The sequence below is a fragment of the Apodemus sylvaticus genome, chromosome 14, assembly GCF_947179515.1.
Source record: "Apodemus sylvaticus chromosome 14, mApoSyl1.1, whole genome shotgun sequence".
Taxonomy (NCBI): domain Eukaryota; kingdom Metazoa; phylum Chordata; class Mammalia; order Rodentia; family Muridae; genus Apodemus; species Apodemus sylvaticus.
In genome coordinates, this window is record NC_067485.1 from 72,909,408 (window position 1) to 72,930,623 (window position 21,216).

At 41.7% G+C, this 21,216-nt stretch overlaps 2 protein-coding genes across 9 annotated transcripts in view; both read left to right on the top strand.

Annotated features, from left to right (window-relative positions):
* The window catches only part of LOC127665125 (ankyrin repeat domain-containing protein 26-like), an 870,635-nt gene that overhangs the window by 733,273 nt on the left and 116,146 nt on the right, over positions 1-21,216 (top strand). The gene's annotated exons all lie outside the window — the stretch shown is intronic.
* Positions 1-21,216, top strand: part of LOC127665128 (coiled-coil domain-containing protein 3-like) — a 738,150-nt gene that overhangs the window by 302,329 nt on the left and 414,605 nt on the right. For both annotated transcript variants that reach the window (XM_052157566.1, XM_052157565.1), the window contains exon 3: positions 21,000-21,173. In XM_052157566.1, the coding sequence (XP_052013526.1) occupies positions 21,000-21,173 (174 nt within the window). The remainder of the gene's footprint in view (positions 1-20,999; positions 21,174-21,216) is intronic.

Sequence of the window (21,216 nt, forward strand, 5' to 3'; positions counted from 1 at the left end):
GATGTTTGAATAGATAGACAGATAGATAGATAGATAGATAGATAGATAGATAGATAGATAGATAGATAGATATGAAGGTAGATAGACAGGATAAAAATATTTAGAGACTTCTAGATTTCAGCATTCTGCTACTACAGTCTGCCGGCACATATTTCATATGTGCACCATATAGTAATAATTCATATTGTTACCTTTAAAACACTCAAAAATCCTGAAATGTCCTTTGAGACATCCACTACTACCAGAAACCACTTTTAGTAATACAGTGGTAGTATTTGAATGCTCACATTTGCTGTATATACTGGCTTCTTATTCACCATGACCTTTGAATTGTGGAATTAAGTTTCCTAACACGATTTGACAGCAGTGTGAGTAGGTGAGTCTGTATTTGTGAGAATGATTAGGTGTAATGGCAGGCTGTTGGGGTGGGGGCAAGGAACACTGAGAATGCCTGTGTTGAAGGGTGGAGGTGGGGCTGTGATCTTTCTTGAGACCATCTTGCACCAAGGAGAGAGAGAGAGAGAGAGAGAGAGAGAGAGAGAGAGAGAGAGAGAGAGAATTATCATGAGACTAGCAAGACAAAAAATTCCAGGCATGCATGATGGTGCAAGAAAGATCTCAACATTTTAGAGCTGGGAACCATGAGGAGTATTATCTACTGACCAGTCAGTAAATAGCCTGTAGATGTCAGGTGTCTCCCAAGGCCATTCACTTGGCTATTGGTACAAGTGATTCTTCCACTGTCTCCACTAGCATGGCTCTGGTTTTGTTTTGTTTTGTTTTCACTGTACTTGTAGACTCTGAGAAACCTGCACCAAGTATGGAAGGATTTTTGGGGGCATCAGGATCAGGGCCAGCATTACTGTGTCTGTGCCTGTAGGCTGAGGGAAGGTGCAGATGGGAGGTCAAGGAGCAGAGACAGCTAAGCAGTCTTCAGAAAGGCCTTCTCCCTCCCCATTCCTGTATCCCCCCCTTTGCCTCTTCCTCCTGTTCCTCCCCCTCCCTTCTTTTCTTTAATTTTGATAAAACCATAAAGAAATAATTTGTTGCTGGACCTAAGTGTGGTGACATGCCTATTATCCCAGCACTGAGGAGGCTAAGGCAGAAAGTTTACCAGTTTGAGGCTATCCCCCATCTCCAAAAAAAGAATAGAGATCCAGATGTTGATTTATACATATAATAAGATGGAAGTAAACACATCCTATAGATGTCTGTTTATTACATGTTTAACATCTGTTGAGATGGGTATAGTGGATTAATTTTGTAATCTCACCCAGTACTCTGCATATGGAGGCAGGAGGATCACCATGAGTTCAGGGGCAATTGGATCTACATAATGAATCCTTGGCCAAACTGGGCTATAGAATGAGACCTTGTCTGAAAAAGCAAAGATAAAAACAAAAACAAATCAAATGACAATGTTGAGTATAGGTATAGCTCACTAGAGCACTTGCTAGTATTCATAAGTCCCTGGGTTCTGTCCCTGGCATCAACTTCCCAACACACACAAATCTGTCAAATATTTCTATGGCTTTTTCATATTAAATACTAAAGAAAATTTTACTATTGCACAAATAAACACTTTTATTAAATGTTGTCACCAACATCATTATATACAAAAATAAAAATTTTAATGATTTTTCTATATGTATGTATATGCATGCTTACATATATGTAGGCATACATGTCTAGGTGCATGGCTGAAGTTGACATCAAGCATCTTCCTTGACTGCTGTCTACTTTATTTATTGAGGTAGGAGCTCCTCACTGAACCTGGAACTCATAAATTCCAACTAGTCTAGCTGTGGAACTTGCCCTAAGGACCCCATCTTTGCTTCCCAAATGCTGGGATTACGAGAGGCCAGCATGCCTTCCTGGATTTATATGAGTTCTGGGGATCCAGATTTATATGAGGACCGGGGACCCAGTCCTTGTGCTTGCACAGTGGGCACTAGAGCCCCTGTACCTTCTCCTCAGCTCCCTTCACTGATTTTGCAGTGGCAGGTTTTCACCATGTATGCCACAATGGCCTGAGACCTGTGATCCTCCTGCCTCAGCCTCCTAGGGCAATAAATATGTATGCATACTTGCACTGTAAAAATGAATTTTATGGAAAGTCAGAAACAAGGGCTTTGCCCAGAAAGGGTATAAGGACGGCATCTTAAATCAGTTCAGTTAGGTAAAACCTACATCCACAGAAGAGGCTCACAAGTGAGCCATGCCTGGTTGGGGTCTCCCTCTGAAGTCACTGTCCTCCTATGTACTTGTGATGCTTTTCATCTAACCAGGTGCTTCCATAACACTTCATTCATCTACAAGTTCTTCAGCCTAGAAGCAGTGCACCAGACCCTTGATCTTAGAGAACCCGCAGAGAGTCCAGGATGACACCTCCTGTGGGCATAGAAAGCAGTTCTCGTTCTATGCATTGGGTCTTATTTTTCTATGTGGGCAGGAAGCATGAGCACTTCTGTTATGATGTGGTTCCGTGCAGGGAGGGTGGTTCTCCTCTGCCAGAACAGGGACTGGCTTCATGATGGACTACAACTCCATTCGTAAGGAGTCATGGAGCACCTTAGTCTTTAAGCCTTGGCAGTCTGAGAGCAACAGTGACACCTTCTCCCTCAGTCAGAAATAAGACAGTGTGCTGGGGCTGTAGCTCTCTGCTACTTCACAGTTGTGTGGCAAGTACCATCTGTTGCATAGATTTGTTTTAAATTATCTTATAATTAATCATTAGAGCTGAAAAATTTTTAAAAAGATTGTGTGTGTGAGTTTATGCCATGTGTATACGTGTGTCTGTGGAGGCCATAAGAGGACATCAAATCCCCTAGAACTGCAGTAACAGGCAGTTTTGAGACATCTGACATGGGATGGGTACAAGGAGCCAAAGAGGAGTGAGTGCTTTAAAATACCGAGTCATCTTGCTGGGCCAAGAAATAATGCTTTTAAGTCATCTCTCAGGACTTCAGTGATTTACCTTTGTAGAATAGGACCATTCCTGATGGGAATATCTATTGATTTCATGAGGTGTAAATATTAAAATTTGTTTGCCTAGAATATGTGTGTAGCCAGTCATTGGCAAGATGCCTATGCTTGCCTGAGTGGTAGGTGATAAAAACATGGAATTGGCATTCTTATTTATGTGTTCTCATTGACAATCTGTGAAATAAAGCCATATCAGTAGAGGTGTTTTCAGGATATGCAATAGGTAAAAAGCTGCTTCAGTGTCTTCTGTGTATGCACTGATGAATACCATATCAAAGCCTCAAGAAAAAGAACGCTACATTCACACCTTTTGTGTATTATAAGATGGTGTCTGCACATCAGCCTTGCTGTGTGCTGCTTCTGACCTTGGGCAGGATGCTGTACCTGCTTCCTCTTGGAATGATGCAGTCTGCAAGACTCATGTTTCAGCATGCTGTGCCTAAGAATGGCCACAAATAAACATTAGTTTCCATTCCTTTTTTAAAAAGATAAAATATGGAGATCTTAATGACTTTTAATAAATGCAAAATATTCAGGGTTTAATAGCTTTTGGTAAGTATAAACTATGGATATTTTAATAGCTTTATTGAGTTCCATTTTCCAAAAAATAAGCATGGAGCTGCTGCCCTGCATATCAGTCAGTTTCAGATGTAGAAGATATCAGAGGGATATTGTGTGTGTGTGTGTGTGTGTGTGTGTGTGTGTGAGAGAGAGAGAGAGAGAGAGAGAGAGAGAGAGAGAGAGAGAGAGAGAGAGAGAGTGTGTGTATAGAGTGTCAGGCAGGCAGTCAGGCCTCGGCCAACTGGCCTTTTGTTTGAACTTTTAATATTTTCTATAACCGTGTATGATGTTGGGGTGGGGTGTGTATCTGGGTGCCAGAGGACAATGGTGCAGAGTAAGGTCTCTCCTTCTACCTTCAAGACTCCTGCAGATAGGCCACAGGTCACCAGGATTACAAAGCCACTTCCTTTATCCCCAAGCCCAATCTGGGCTTGTCTTAAGTCTGCTCCCAGGAGACTGTTTCTGTGTCCATCTCTGACTTGTGGGATGTGCCAGGCCCATCTAGGACACCAGAATACTGTCCACAGTCATCTTGGCTGTTTTTCTTGTGGGACCTGAGGATGATCTTGGCCCTTGAATCTCGATTGCCTGAAATCTGAGAACCTCAGACTGTGAGTCTCTAGATTTTAATGGCTGCTTCTATTTCTTTAGGAGTTACAGAACTATTTAATTTGTTTCCCTGATTTAACTCTGGTAAGTATCTATCTAGAAAATCATCCATATCCTTAAGATTTTCCAAATTGTTGGAGAAGATGCTTTTCCAGTAAGACCTAATGACTTTTACGTTTCCTCGGGACCTGTTCTTAGGTTTCCCTTTTCATTTCTGATTTTGTTAGTGTGGATATTGTCTCTCTGATGTTTATTTAGTTTGGATAAGGTTTTGTCTATCTTGTTGATTTTCTAAAAGAACCAGCTCTTGGCTTGGCTGATTCATTGTCCTGTTGTCTTTGTTCCTAATGAATTGATTTCAGTCCTGAGTTTGATTATTTTCAGTGTCTACTCTTGGGTGTTTGCTTCTTTTTTCTAGAACTTTAAATATAGGTGTATATTTAAATTTTTATTATGAGAAATCTACCTTTTTTTAATGAACATACTTAGGGCTATGACCTTTCCTCTTAGCACTGATTTCATTGTGTTTCATAGAATTTGGTATGTTGTGCCTTCACTTGTATTTAATTTACAAAGGCTTTGATGCCTTTCTTTATTTCTTCTTTGACCTACTGTCCATGAAGTAGAGAGGAAGAAAAAAATATATTGCTCTTGTCCCTACTTCTGATGTCACCAAAATCATCTTCCTTGCCTGGTGACTCCAGCCAAATCCCCATAGATCATAGTGGGGATCAGTGGATTTTTTCCTTGGAGATGAAGGCAAACAGAGGGCAGGTTGACGGACATGTTTTAGGAAAGTGTCCTTGGAGACTAAACTAGTGCAGGCTTGAGGAGGCTCCAAGGAAGTCTTGGCCTATCAGATCGAAGGCCATGATAAGTTCAGCTAGTAAAGCTAATTTCCCAGATCAGGTCCTGTGCATGCAAAGCAGGCATGCTGAGAACCTCTATAAGAGCTGTTGGACCTCGGCTTTCCCATTGGTCAGAGTGCGCATGCCTGTGTTTAGATGCGTTGCTTGGCAACAGTTGGATAGAAGTCAGTTGACAGGAGTACCTGTTCTGGCTGGACTCTCTCCTACTGAGCTTGCCTGTGGGTGCTTTGTCCTGGTCTTGCTGGCAGTGGTGACAAGACTCACTTGCAGATCTATATCAGTGTGTTGGTTCTGAGGGTGGCCAAGAGCCAAGAGGGAGGGGAGGGGTCGGGGTGACTTGGGGTGACTGGGGTGACTCGGGGTGGGTGGGTGGGGAGCTCCACCATGAGCTCCTCGTGTTGCTGGAATCGAAGGCCATCTTCCCCTGGATCCTCCACCGGCCATGGGAGGCCATGTCAGAGTGGTACTGGCCTCTCTTCTGCCAGAGAGATCAAAAGCTACAAAGCCTTCAGCAAGATCCACAAGGCTGCTACCCGGGGTGATGTTGCCACAGTAGAGCACAGACTCATACTTAGGAAAAATGACATCAATGACCGAGACAGCAATGACAGGTGTCTGGGGCTGGGGGTCAGGGGAAAGGGGCAGGCTGGGAGGCAGGTGGAGAAAGAAATGTGTCAGCTTCCCTAAGTGGCCCCAGTGTCTAGGAGTAGGAGGAACTGCCAATGTTCGCAGGGCTACTGACTAGTATGCTGACCTTTGTCGCTAAGATTTCATGGTAATCTCAGTGCTTGGCAGTTATTCCACTGCTCTGGGAAGTGGGGTGGGGGAAGGGCGGAAGGCCCTGCTGACCTAGAGCTGTTCACCACAAAAAGCCACTGGTTCTTGAATTCATTAATGTTGTAGTATCCAGACCTCCTCTTTTCTGTGACTGATGTACCTATTTCTCTCCCAGGCACTATAGTAGGTTGGCCTCATTTTCATTCACATGTCCTTCAGTTTATTATATACACAAATAAATAGACATAATCATTTTAGTTGCAGTTTGCTGAAAATAAGATACAGACTGTGTATCTTTCAAATATGGGTTTTCTTTCCATTTATGCAAGTTTTCCTTAAAGAGGTTTAATGGCTGGAGTCATAATAGTGAGCAGGAAAATATAACTTTAAAAGTGAAAAGCTGTCCATTTAATTTGATATTGGCAGTTGGTTTGCTGCATGTTGCTTTTATTATGTTTGGGTATGGGCCTTGAATTCCTGATCACTTCAATACTTTTAACATGAAGGGGTGATATATTTTATCAAATGTATTTTCAGAATCTATTGAGATGACCATTAATTTTTTCTTCGACTTTCTTATATAGTTATTGAATTTTCATATATCGAACCAACCTTGCATCCCTGAGATGAAGCCTACTTGGTCATGCTGAATGATGACTTTGATGTGTTCTTAGATTCGGTTTGCTAGTATTTTATTGAGTACTTTTTCTTTTCTTTTTTTTTTTTATTCGATATAATTTATTTACATTTCAAATGATTTCCCCTTTTCTAGCCCCCCCCCCCCACTCCCCGAAAGTCCCGTAAGCCCCCTTCTCTTCCCCTGTCCTCCCTCCCACCCCTTCCCAGTTCCCCGTTCTGGTTTTGCCAAATACTGTTTCACTGAGTCTTTCCAGAACCAGGGACCACTCCTGTTTTCTTCTTGTATCTCATTTGATGTGTGGATTATGTTTTGGGTATTCCAGTTTTCTAGGTTAATAACCACTTATTAGTGAGTGCATACCATGATTCACCTTTTGAGTCTGGGTTACCTCACTTAGTATGATGTTCTCTAGCTCCATCCATTTGCCTAAGAATTTCATGAATTCATTGTTTCTAATGGCTGAATAGTACTCCATTGTGTAGATATACCACATTTTTTGCATCCACTCTTCTGTTGAGGGATACCTGGGTTCTTTCCAGCATCTGGCAATTATAAATAGGGCTGCTATGAACATAGTAGAGCATGTATCCTTATTACATGGTGGGGAATCCTCTGGGTATATGCCCAGGAGTGGTATAGCAGGATCTTCTGGAAGTGAGGTGCCCAGTTTTCGGAGGAACCGCCAGACTGCTTTCCAGAGTGGTTGTACCAATTTGCAACCCCACCAGCAGTGGAGGAGTGTTCCTCTTTCTCCGCACCCTCTCCAACACCTGCTGTCTCCTGAATTTTTAATCTTAGCCATTCTGACTGGTGTAAGATGAAATCTTAGGGTTGTTTTGATTTGCATTTCCCTAATGACTAATGAAGTTGAGCATTTTTTTTTATTATTCGATATAATTTATTTACATTTCAAATGATTTCCCCTCTTCTAGCCCCCCCACTCCCCGAAAGTCCCGCAAGCCCCCTTCTCTTCCCCTGTGAAGTTGAGCATTTTTTAAGATGCTTCTCCGCCATCCGAAGTTCTTCAGGTGAGAATTCTTTGTTTAACTCTGTACCCCATTTTTTAATAGGGTTGTTCAGTTTTCTGGAGTCTAACTTCTTGAGTTCTTTATATATATTGGATATTAGCCCTCTATCTGATGTAGGATTGGTGAAGATCTTTTCCCAATTTGTTGGTTGCCGATCTGTCCTCTTGATGGTGTCCTTTGCCTTACAGAAACTCTGTAACCTTATGAGGTCCCATTTGTCAGTTCTTGCTCTTAGAGCATACGCTATTGGTGTTCTGTTCAGAAACTTTCTCCCTGTACCGATGTCCTCAAGGGTCTTCCCCAGTTTCTTTTCTATTAGCTTCAGAGTGTCTGGCTTTAAGTGGAGGTCCTTGATCCATTTGGATTTGAGCTTAGTACAAGGAGACAAGGATGGATCAATTCGCATTCTTCTGCATGCTGACCTCCAGTTGAACCAGCACCATTTGTTGAAAAGGCTATCTTTTTTCCATTGGATGTTTTCAGCCTCTTTGTCGAGGATCAAGTGGCCATAGGTGTGTGGGTTCATTTCTGGATCTTCAATCCTGTTCCATTGATCCTCCTGCCTGTCACTGTACCAATACCATGCAGTTTTTAACACTATTGCTCTGTAGTATTGCTTGAGGTCAGGGATACTGATTCCCCCAGATTTTCTTTTGTTGCTGAGAATAGTTTTAGCTATCCTGGGTTTTTTGTTGTTCCAGATGAATTTGATAATTGCTCTTTCTAACTCTGTGAAGAATTGAGTTGGGATTTTGATGGGTATTGCATTGAATCTGTATAGTGCTTTAGGCAAAATGGCCATTTTAACTATATTGATTCTACCGATCCATGAGCATGGGAGGTTTTCCCATTTTTTGAGGTCTTCTTCCATTTCCTTCTTCAGAGTCTTGAAGTTCTTGTCATACAGATCTTTCACATGTTTGGTAAGAGTCACCCCAAGATACTTTATACTGTTTGTGGCTATTGTGAAGGGGGTCATTTCCCTAATTTCTTTCTCAGCCTGCTTATCCTTTGAGTATAGGAAGGCCACTGATTTGCTTGAGTTGATTTTATAACCTGCCACTTTGCTGAAGTTGTTTATCAGCTGTAGGAGCTCTCTAGTGGAGTTTTTTGGGTCACTTAGGTAGACTATCATGTTGTCTGCAAATAATGATAGTTTGACTTCCTCCTTTCCAATTTGTATCCCTTTGACCTCCTTATGTTGTCGAATTGCCCGAGCTAGTACCTCAAGTACAATATTGAAAAGATAAGGAGAAAGGGGGCAGCCTTGTCTGGTCCCTGATTTCAGTGGGATTGCTTCAAGTTTCTCTCCATTTAGTTTGATGCTGGCTACCGGTTTGCTGTATATTGCTTTTACTATGTTTAGGTATGGGCCTTGAATTCCTGTTCTCTCCAAGACTTTAAGCATGAAGGGATGCTGAATTTTGTCAAATGCTTTTTCAGCATCCAATGAAATGACCATGTGGTTTTGTTCTTTGAGTTTGTTTATGTAGTGGATTGTATTGATGGATTTCCGTATATTGAACCAACCCTGCATTCCCGGGATAAAGCCTACTTGATCATGGTGGATGATCGTTTTGATGTGTTCTTGGATTCGGTTGGCAAGAATTTTATTGAGTATTTTTGCATCGATGTTCATAAGGGAAATTGGTCTGAAGTTCTCTTTCTTTGTTGGATCTTTGTGTGGCTTTGGTATCAGCGTAATTGTGGCTTCGTAGAAGGAATTGGGTAGTGTTCCTTCTGTTTCTATTTTGTGGAATAGTTTGAAGAGTATTGGTGTTAACTCTTCTTTGAGGGTCTGGTAGAATTCTGCACTGAAACCATCTGGTCCTGTGCTTTTTTTGGTTGGAAGACTTTCTATGACTCCTTCTATTTCTTTAGGCTTTATGGGACTGTTCAGATGGTCTAGTTGGTCCTGATTTAATTTTGGTATTTGGTATCTGTCAAGGAAATTGTCCATTTCCTCCAGATTCTCCAGTTGTGTTGAGTACAGGCTCTTGTAGTAGGATCTGACGATTTTTTGGATTTCCTCAGTTTCCGTTGTTATGTCTCCCTTTTCATTTCTAAGTTTGTTAATTTGGATACTTTCTCTGTGCCCTTTGGTCAGTCTGGCTAAGGGTTTATCTATCTTGTTGATTTTCTCAAAGAACCAGCTCCTGGTTTTGTTGATTTTTTGTATGGTTCTCTTTGTTTCTACTTGATTGATTTCGGCACTGAGTTTGATGATTTCCTGCCTTTTTCTCCTCCTGGGTGAAATAGCTTCTTTTTGTTCTAGGGCTTTCAGGTGTGTCATTAAGTTGGTAATGTATGCTCTCTCCATTTTCTTTTTGGAGGCACTCAGGGCTATGAGTTTTCCTCTTAGCACTGCTTTCATTGTGTCCCATAGATTTGGGTATGTTGTGTTTTCATTTTCATTGTGTTCTAAAAAGTCTTTAATTTCTTTCTTTATTTCTTCCTTGACCAAGGTATCATTGAGTAGAGTATTGTTCAATTTCCACGTGTATGTGGGTTTTCTATTGTTTCTGTTGCTATTGAAGACCACTTTTACTCCATAGTGATCAGATAGGAGGCATGGGATTAGTTCGATCTTCTTATATTTGTTGAGGTCTGTCTTGTGACCAATTATATGGTCGATTTTGGAGAAGGTACCATGAGGTGCTGAAAAAAAGGTATATTCTTTTGTTTTAGGATAGAATGTTCTATATATATCAGTTAAATTTAATTGGTCCAAAGCTTCAATTAGTTTCATTGTGTCCTTGTTTAGTTTCTGTTTTCCTGATCGGTCCATTGAGGAAAGTGCAGTGTTGAAGTCACCCACAATTATTGTGTTAGGTGCAATGTGTGCTTTGAGTTTTAATAAAGTTTCTTTTATGAAAGAGGGTGCCCTTGCATTTGGAGCATAGATGTTCAGGATTGAGAGTTCTTCTTGTTGTATTTTTCCTTTGACCAGAGTCTCTTTTGATGACTTTGGGTTGAAAGTCAATTTTATCTGATATTAAAATGGCTACTCCAGCTTGTTTCCTGAGACCATTTGCTTGTAAAATTGACTTCCAGCCTTTTACTCTAAGGTAGTGTTTGTCTTTGACCCTGGGGTGTGTTTCCTGTAAGCAGCAAAATGTAGGGTCCTGTTTACGTATCCATTCAGTTAGTCTGTGTCTTTTTATTGGGGCATTGAGTCCATTGATGTTAAGAGATATTAAGGAATAGTGATTGTTACTTCCTATCATTTTTGACGTTATTTTTTAAATTTGATTGCTTAACTTCTTTTGGGTTTGATGAAAGGTTACTATCTTGCTTTTTTCAGGGTGAAGTTTCCCTCCTTGTATTGGTGTTGTCCTCCTATTATCCTTTTTAGGGCTGGGTTTGTGGATAGATATTGGGTAAACTTGGTTTTGTCGTGAAATATCTTAGTTTCTCCATCTATGGTGATTGAGAGTTTTGCTGGATATAGTAGTTTTGGTTGGCATTTGTGTTCTCTTAGAGTCTGCATGAGATCTGCCCAGGACCTTCTAGCCTTCATAGTCTCAGGTGAAAAGTCTGCTGTGATTCTGATAGGTCTTCCTTTATATGTTACTTGGCCTTTTTCTCTTACTGCCTTTAATATTCTTTCTTTGTTTAGAATATATTGTGTTTTGATTATTATGTGACGGGAAGTATTTCTGTTCTGGTCCAGTCTGTTTGGAGTTCTGTAGGCTTCTTGTATATTCATGGGCATCTCTCTCTTTAGGTTAGGGAAGTTTTCTTCCATAATTTTATTGAAGATATTTGCTGGCCCTTTAAGTTGTAAATCTTCACTCTCATCTATGCCTATAATCCTTAGGTTTGGTCTTCTCATTGTGTCCTGGATTTCCTGAATATTTTGGGTTACAAGCTTTTTGCATTTTGCATTTTCTTTAACTGTTGAGTCCATGGTTTCTATGGAATCTTCAGCATCTGAGATTCTTTCTTCTATTTCTTGTATTCTGTTGTTGATATTTGCATCTCTGTCCCCTGATTTCTTCCCAAGGCTTTCTATCTCCAAAGTTGTCTCCTTTTGAGTTTTCTTAGTTGTTTCTACTTCTGATTTTAGATCCTGGATGGTTTTGCTTAGCTCCTTCACTTGCTTGTTTGTGCTTTCCTGTAATTCTTTAAGAGATTTTTGTGTTTTTTCTTTCCTGACCTCAGCCTGTTGACCAAAGTTCTCCTGTATTTCTTTAAGAGATTTTTGTGTTTCGTCTTTCATGACCTCAGCCTGTTGACCAAAGTTCTCCTGTATTTCTTTAAGTGTTTTTTGCATTTCCTCCTTGTTGGCTTTTGTATTCTCCTGGATTTCTTTCTATGATTTTTGTGTTTCCCGTGCAAGGGCTTCTAACTTTTGATCCATTTTCTCCTGAATTTCTTTATGTATGTCCTTCATGTGTTCCTGTACCAGCATCATGACCAGTGATTTTAAATCCAAATCTTGTTTTACTGGTGTGATGGGGTATCCAGGACATGCTGGTAGAGGAGAATTGGGTTCAGATGTTGCCATATTGCCTTGATTTCTGTTAGTGACGTTCCTGCGTTTGCCTTTTGCCATCCAGCTCTCACTGGTGTTACTTGGTCTTGTCAGTGCTGGACTCACCAGTGCAAGCTGCCCCTTCCCTGTTGGCCTCTGGTGCACAGCTTACACCCTGCACTGCCTGTAGACAGGGTGCTGCTGTCCAGGCTGTTCAGATCCCGAAGCAGGCACCTGAAGGCTCCCGCTGGGGCCCGCAGGAGTTATTGGAGCACACCGACTTCTCCCAGCTGGCCACCCGGAAGCCTCCACTAGCCTCTTGAGGGACCTGGAGATGTGGTGCGGCCGCCCAGGCTGATCTGAAGTGGAGAGAGTTGACCTGAGGGCTTCTGCCTGAGGCCTTGCCCCAGATTGTGTCTGTGGACCAGATGGAACCCGTGTGCACCCCCAGGGAGCTCCGAAGGTGTATGCTGCTGTGACCTCCCCTGTGTTCCGCTCACTCCGCTGGGCAGCCGATTTCCCCAACCGTGCTGGCGCACACTAGGTTAGTCTTGTCGCCCAGGCCCTGAGTCCAGGCAAAAGCCTGGGAGGCCAAGGTCCGAGCAAAGTTCCCCTAGGGCTATGACTGTTAATTGGGTCTGCCAGGTGACCCGGATGGCGGCCGTGCGCGTCCGCGCTCCCCGAAAGCACCGGGAGAGTCTGTTGTGCTAATAACCTCCTGGGCGGGTTGACACACAGATGGCCCACCAAGCCGCCCAGTTCTTGGGGTCAGTCCTGTGCCTTTTGGGGCCTAGAACCCCGTTTTGTTAGCCTCAGGCTACGCTTGTTAGCCGTCTCTGCCCTCCCGAGCACTCTGGGTCCTGTAGGCAAAATGGCGGTGCGTGCACCGGCCAGGGCAAAAAAAAACTCCTGGCTGGGTTGGCGCCCCGATGGCCACTCGAACAGCCCAGGGCCTGGGTGCAGGCCAACGCCCGTCAGGCTCAGACCCCTGCGGTGTTGGGCCTAGGATTATGTTTGTGTACCTCAGTCTGTCCGATCTCTGGAGCCCGGAATCAAGATGGAGGTGAGTCTCTCCTGACTGGCGGGAAGCCGAGTTCTGAAGTGGCTTCCGTGCAGCGAAAGGCTCCACAGAACCGCAGCTGCTTGCCACCCGGCTGGTCAGCGAAGGTCAGTGGTCATGGGCGCAGGGCCTAACTGGACCCTGTGTCGCCTTGGTTCCACCGCTGATGGCCCTTCAGCTGGACCAGCTACTGCTGCCGCCGCCGCCGCCGCCCTATTGAGTACTTTTTCATTGATGATCATAAGTCAAAGTGATCTAAAGTTCTCTTTCTTTTTTTGGGTCCTTGTTTCGTTTATGTATCAGAATAATTTTGGTTCCATAGAATTAATTAGGTAGTGTTCCTTCTGTGTTAATTTTGTGGAATAGTCTGAGGAGTGTTGGCATTAACTTTTCTTTGAAGGGCTGATAGAATTCTGCCCAGAAGCCATCTGGCCCTAGGCTGTTTTTGTTTGTCAGTTTTTTAATGACATCTTCTATTTCCTCAGGAGATATGGGCCTGTTTAGTTAGTTTACATGCTCTTGATTTAACTTTAGTATGTAGTATCTGTTTAGAAAAATCATCCATATCATTTAGATGTTCCAGTTTTGTGTATAGGCTTTTGCAGTATGATATGATCATTTCTTATGGTGTTTTTATTAGATATTTTCTTTATTTACGTTTCAATGTTATCCCCTTTCCTGGTTTCCCCTCTGAAAACACCCCACCCAAATCCCCTCTCCCCCTGCTCACCAACACACCCACTCCTGCTTCCCTGTTCTGAAATTCCCCTATTCTTGGGCATCTAGCCTTCTAAGAACCAAGGGCCTCTCCTCCCTGTGATGTCCAATAAGGCCATACTTTACTACATATTCAGGTAGAGCCATGGGTCCCTCAATGTATAGTCCTTGATTAATAGTTTAGTCCCTGGAAGGTCTGTGGGGGTAGTGGTTGGTTAATATTGCTGTTCCTACTATGGGGCAGGAATCTCCTCTCAAGCTCCATTGGGGAATTTATGTTTAATCCAATGGTTGGCTAAGAGCACCAACCTGTATTTGTCAGGTACTGGCAGAGACTCTCAGTACACAGCTATATCAGGCTCCTGTCAGCAAGTACTTCTCTGAATGGCCTTTCCTTCAGTCTCTGCTCCACAATTTGTCTCTCTGTATCTCCTTCCATGGGTATTTTGTTCCCCTTTAAGAAGGACCAAAGTATCCACACTTTGGTCTTCTATCTTCTTGGGCTTCATTTTGTCTGTTAATTGCACATTGGGTATTCTAAGCTTCTGGGCTTAAGCTTCTAAGCTTATCAGTGAGTGCATGCAATGTGTGTTCTTTTGTGATTGGGTTACCTCACTCAGGGTGATATTTTCTAGTTCTATCCATCTGCCTAAGAATTTCATGAATTCATTGTTTTTAATAGCTGAATAGTACTCCATTTTATAAATGTACCACATTTTCTGTATCCATTCCTCTGTTGAGGTACATCTGGGTTCTTTCCAGCTTCTGGCTATTATAAATAAGGCTGCTATGAACATAGTGGGCATGTATCCTTATTATTTCTACTTCCATTTTTAGGCCCTGGATGGTTTTGTTCACTTCCTTCACTTGTTTGTTGGTTTTTTCCTATAATTCTTTAAGGGATTTTTGTGTTTCTTCTTTAAGGGCTTCTACCTATTTACCCGTGTTCCCCTGCATTTCTTTATGGGAGTTATTCATGTCAATCTTGAAGTCCTCTATCAGCATCATGAGCTGAGACTTTAAATCCAAATCTTGTTTTTGCAGTGTGCTGAGTATCCAGGACTGGGTTCAGATGATGCCATGTTGACTTGGTTTCTGTTGGTCATGTTCTTGTGTTTGTATTTTGCCATATTGTTATCTCTCAAGTTAGCTGGTCTTGCTGTCTATGATTGTGGTTTGTATGTCTGCAAGCCTGTGTCAGTACTCCTGGGAGACCAGTTCTTTCTCTGGAATTTAGGTATGGAGAATTATGGTACAGGTTCAGCTCAGGGGTGGAGACAGAAACCAGAATGATTCTGTTCTCAGTTGATCCTTGGTTCCTGTGTCCTGATGGCTCTGAGCAGGTCCCTCTTTGGCCAGGAATTTGAAGAGAAGTGGTGGTCTTACCTGTGAACTCATGTGTGCAGGCACTCCTGGGAGATTGGCTCTCTATTGCTGGTATTTGTATATGTAGCTCTGTGGCCTAGGATCAGCTCTTGGCACAGACAGAAATCAGAAGACTCCTGTCCTAGGCTGCCCCTAGTTTCTTGTGTCATAAAGGTTTCAGGCAGGTTCTTCTGAGCAGCATGGGTGGTCGTACCTGTTTCCCCAGTCATGTCTACACTTCTGGGAGTCTAGCTATCTCCCTGTGTCACCTGGGTATGGATCCCTATGGCAAAGGATGATCTGTTGATTTTTTTGAATTTCCACACTTTCTGTTTTTATGTCTCCCTTTTCATTTGGGTGCTGTCTCTGGGCCCTTTTGATAGCTTGGCTAGGTGTTTTTCTATCTTTTTGATTTTCTGAAAGAACCAGCTCTTGGTTTTGTTGATATTTGTAACACTCAGACAGGGTTAATATTCAAAATATATAAAGAACTCAAGAAGGTAACCACCAAAAAAAACAAAAACAAAAAACAAACAAAAACAAAAACAAACAACCTAATGGAAACATGAGGTAAAGAACCAAACAGAATTCACAACAAAGATATCTCAAATGGCCAAGAAGAAGTTAAAGAAATGTTCAAATTCCTTAGTGATCAGGGAAATGCACATAAAATTGACCCTGAGATTTTATATTATACCAATCAGAATCGCTAAGATCAAAAATTCTTGTGACAGCACACGTTGGTGAAGATGTAGACAGAGAGGAGCACTCCTCCATCACTGGTGTGATGGCACACTGGTACAACAGCTTTGGAAATAAATCTGGAGGATCCTCAGAAAATCGTAAATATATAGACCCAGCTATACCACTCTTGGGCACATATCCAAAAGATGTCCCACAGGGGCATGTGTTCCAGTACGTTCATAATGGCCTTTTCGTGATAGCTGGAAGTTGGAAATTTGTGGTTTATTTACAAAATGGGATCTTACTTTGCTATTAAGAATGAGAACCTCATGAGTTTTGTAGGTACATGCACATATATGGAAGTAGAAATTATCCTACTGGATGAATTAACTCTGACCAAAAAGGACATGTATGGTATGTATTCACTAATAAATGGATATTAGCCCCCAAAATGTACAGAATCCCCACGATATAATCCTCAGAACTCAAAAATCTTAACAAGATAAGGGCCTAATTGAGGATTCTTCAATCACACCTGTGAAGCAGAAGAAAGCATTCATGTGGGGCAGAGAGAGGGAGAGACCTGGGTGGGAGAGGGGAGAAGGGAAAAGGGAACATGATCAGGTATTGTAGGTTGGGGTTGGGGGGGGAAGAAGACAGAAGCCCTGAGGGCTAGTAGAAAGAATGGAGAGACTTAATATGAGGAGGTAGGAGTGGGAAGTACTCCATTAATTTACCAGAGACCTGGGAGACAGGAGCCCAGCATGGCTGCTTTGTGAGAGGCACAGCAGCTGAGTCAGATGCAGATATTTACACCCAACCAATGAACAGGAGGAGCTGAGGGCCTCTGTGGTGGAATTAGAATAAAGCTGGAAGAAGCTGAGGAGGAGTAATACTTCATAGGAAGACCAGCAGTCTAACCTGGTCTCATCTGATCTGGACCCCTGAGATCTCTCAGGTTCTGAGCCACCAACAATACACCAACTGATATGAAGCCCCTGACACATATTTACCTTTCATTGTGCTGGGTAAATGCCTAATTTTGTAAGTCCATATATGAATACCAGCAGTTTGAAAATCGAAATGGTATATTCAATCCAACTTTATTCTCTCTTATGGAGAGAGTACAATATATAATATTGTATATATTATTCATTGGCCATTGTGAAACTCATATTTCTGGTACAATTTGGATTTTATCCGTAAAATCAATTACTCATCATGAAACTTAAGTTTAAGGCTTAAAATTCTAGCTTATAGTTCATTATAATGGGGAAATCAGAGACAGGATCTGGTCATACCACATCCACAGTGAAGAAAGCAATGAAACAAAAGCACCCAATGTCTTCTTTTTATTGATTTTTTTATTGGTTGTTTTATGTGCATTTCAAATATTATCCCCCTTCTCAGTTTTTCCTCCACAACTCCCTTATCCAACTCCCTCCCTTCTTCTCTGAGGGTGCTCCCCCAGCCACCCACCCACTCCTGCCTCACAGTCCTGCCATTCCCCTACACTGGCCATCTAATCTTGACAGAACCAAGGGCTTCTCCTTCCTTTGATAACAATACTCTGCTACATGTACAGCTGGAGCCATGGGTCCTTCGATGTATAAGGGACAAAGATATGGGGAGAGACCAAAGAAAAGGCCATCCCAAAACAGTCCCCACCGAGGGATCCATCCCATCTACAGACACTAAACCCAGATACTTGCTAATTTAACATTTGTTGACAGGGGCCTGGTTTATCTATCCTCCTGACAGTCTCTGCCAGAGCTTGACCAATACAGATGGTGAAGCTCTCAGCCAAGCATCAGAACACAATGGTCTCCATTAGGTTAGGGGAAGAACTCACCGGAAGACACACACACACACACACACACACACACACACACGACATATAAACACCCTCATAAGACCCTGCTATACCGTAACTCCTAGGCATATATCCAGAGGATTCCCCGGCATGCAATAAGGACACGTGCTCTACTATGTTCATAGCAGCCTTATTTATAATAGCCAGAAGCTGGAAAGAACCTGGATGTCCCTAAATGGAGGAATGGATACAGAAAATGTGGTATATTTACACAATGGAATACTTACTACTCAGCAGTTAAAAACAATGAATTCATGAAATTTTTAGGCAAATGGTTGGGACTGGAAAATATCATCCTAAGTGAGGTAAACCAGTCACAAAAGAAAACACAAGGAATGTAATCACTGAGAAGTGGATATTAATTACCTCAGAAGCTCTGAATACTCAAGGCACAATTAGCATACCAAATGATTCCCAAGAAGAAGGAAGGAGAGGGCCCTTTCCTGGAAAGGCTTGATCCAGCATTGTAGGGGAGGACCAGGACAGAGAAATGGGAGGGGGTGATTGGGGAATAGGTGGAGAGAAGAGGTCTTATGGGACATATGGGGAGGGGAGAGCTGGGAAAGGGGAAAGCATTTGGAATGTAAACAAAGAATATAGAAAATAAAAAAATAAACATCGTCATACACACTCGAAACCTCACAGACACACACACGAAAATGATGTCAGTCCAAAGAATCAGACTAGAGTAGCACCAAATGCTAATGTAATGGTTTGCAGTTAAATTCATGTATTCTTTTGTTAATGTAATTTCCTCACATTATGGGAAGAGAATGATTACAGAGAAGATATTAATTTATATATCATATGACTTGCTGATAAAACAAGTAACTGATTTCTTGATTTATGGTTGTGAGTGATAAGATTGTTAATTAAATTTATTAAAATGCCCACAAATTTAAGTATGAATGAATTCCTAAACTTTATTCTTTTTACTCAGTAGTTCACCAAATCACTTTGATTCTCTTATTAAGCACAGTCATCCTATGGGCTGTAAATGCCTCTCATCCTTAACGTGTGCAGATTTTCCTGTGCTGAGTAGAAAGTCTAGAGATATAGTACATTCAAACAATGGAACACCAGAGAGCTATTAAAAACAATGACTTCTTGAAATCTGAAGGCAATGGATAGATCTAGAAAATAGCATCCTGAGTGAGGTTTCTCAGTCACAAAAGACCACACATGGTGTGTACTCACTGAACAGTGATATTAGGCAAAGAGCATGGAATACCCACGATACAGCTCATGGACCACATGAAGCTCAAGAGGAAGGAAGACCAAAGAGGATAGATACTTCAGTCCTACTTAGAAGGGGGGGTCTCAAGTCCACTAGAAACTTGACCTATTTATTTTTAAATAACATTTCTGAAATTAGGAAGTTGTAACAAGTAACTACTTTGAAGAATTATGCCCTGTCTAAAACTATTATCAATTAATTGAAATATTAGCCAAGTGAAAGTTCTCATTTCTTCACATTGTACAACTCAAAATAATGAATATAATTATCCTCATTTTAGTCCTGGTATTTCTTTTGCTAAAGATTTAGAAATCAATGAAATAGTTTCAGATATAATTTGCTGTTGTCATATTTTTCACATTTTGAATATTTAAATATTATAACTAGAACTCCCAGAATTCTTTTGAATATATCACATATGATTTACTGTAAACACAGTTGGTTATGATTCCTGCACACTTTATGAATTATGTAATCTAAAACCTGATATCAGGTAAAGCTTAATCCATCAGGAATTATAATCCATATCCTAATGTAAAGTTCTCAAAGTGTGAGAAGAACAGGGTCATAAGCCAAGCAGAGTGTGTTCACTTGTGTAGTCATGTACCAGTGGTCTACAGTGGAAAGATTGCAAGTTAGCAGCTCCTGAGACACATGGTGAGTTCAAGACCAGCCTGAATTCTGTAACAAGACTATGCCTCAAAGAAAAATATCCAAACATCTAATTGCTGAGCAATTTCATGGTAGAAAAAGCTGTAAATCCTTTGCATGATGTTTTTCAATAATCCTATGACCTGTGAGATGAGCTTATTTTGATTCCCTTTTTATTGATGAGGGTCTTAGGTATGCAGAGAATAAAGCAGTGTGTAGCAGCAGAATTCAAAGTAGGAGTCAAATCCAAATTGACAGTTCTAATTTAAAAAGGTTACTTTGGCCAACTGTGCTGCAGAATTTATGTCAACCTGACACAAGCAAAAGTCATCTGAGAGGAGGGAAGCTCCACTGAAAAAAATTCTCCATAAGATCTGGTTGTAGGCAATCTTCTAGGGCATTTTCTTAATTGGTGATTGATGGTGTAGGACCCTGCCCATTGTGGGTGATGCCATCCCTGGGCTGGTGGTTCTGGTTTCCACAAGAACTCAGTCTCAGGAAGAGATGGAGAACAGGCTAGTAAGCAGCACTCCTCCATGGCTTACCATAATCAGCTCCTGCCTACAGGTTTCTCCCTGTTTGAGTTTCTAACCTCACAGCTTTTACAGATGAACTGTTTTCTGGAACTGTGTGTGATATAAGCCCATTCATCCCCAAGTTGTCTTGATCATGATGTTTCATCACATAATGGAAATCCTAAATATGACAACTTGGTACTAGCTTAGAGGGGCAGTGCTATGACATAGGTGACCATTTTTTGGGGGGTGGTGGTGGAGAGGATTGCGGAAGGACATTGGAATATTGTGCAAGAAATACCACTGAGTTTTCAATGCTTGCTGAGCTGTTCTTTAGGAGCTTCCTAATTAAGAAGGTTGAAGGTAATTCCGGAGATGGAGGCCTGGCTTGGGAAGCTTCAGAGGAATAATGAAAGTTTTTATCAGGGCCATTTCTATTTTCCTCTCCATGTTGCTTTGGTTATGTTGTTTCATTGCAACAATGGAAAACTATTTAACATATTGGGCGTTCAGCTCAGTCATAGTATCCTTGCCTCCCATACAGAAATATATGTGCAATGATTCCAATATTGGAGGCAAAAACATTTCTTTGAATTGGATGCCCAAAGTTAGTGAGAATTACATGAACAACTGTGGCTTTTGACCTAGATTTGTAAAAATTCTTAAAAAGTTTTCATTTTCACAGAACTATTCTGCACTATGCCTGTGCATACGGCCATCCCAATGTAGTTGCCCTCCTGATAGAGTGGAATTGTGACATTGATCTTCATGACAGTGACAACAGAACAGCACTAATTAAGGTAGAAAGCAGCCAACAGTTTCAGTGTGACACATATTGGATGGGAATTCTTGGAATAAACATGATCTCAGATATATGCAAATAATTAGTGAAACCTATGACATTTTTGCTTTTCTCATCTTTCCAATCTGTTTCTTGAACCAATGCCCCAGGCTTCACAGTTCAAGCATGAAGACTGTGTGGCTATGTTATTAGAACACGGTGCTGACCCAAATGCTATGGACAACACTGGGAGCACCGCACTGCACTATGCTGTTTGGCATAACAGCACCTCAATGACAGCCAAACTGCTGGCACACAATGCCGACTTCAGTATAAAAAATGAGGTAAAGAAGACACAGCTTTGATTTACAGATTATTTCTTACATA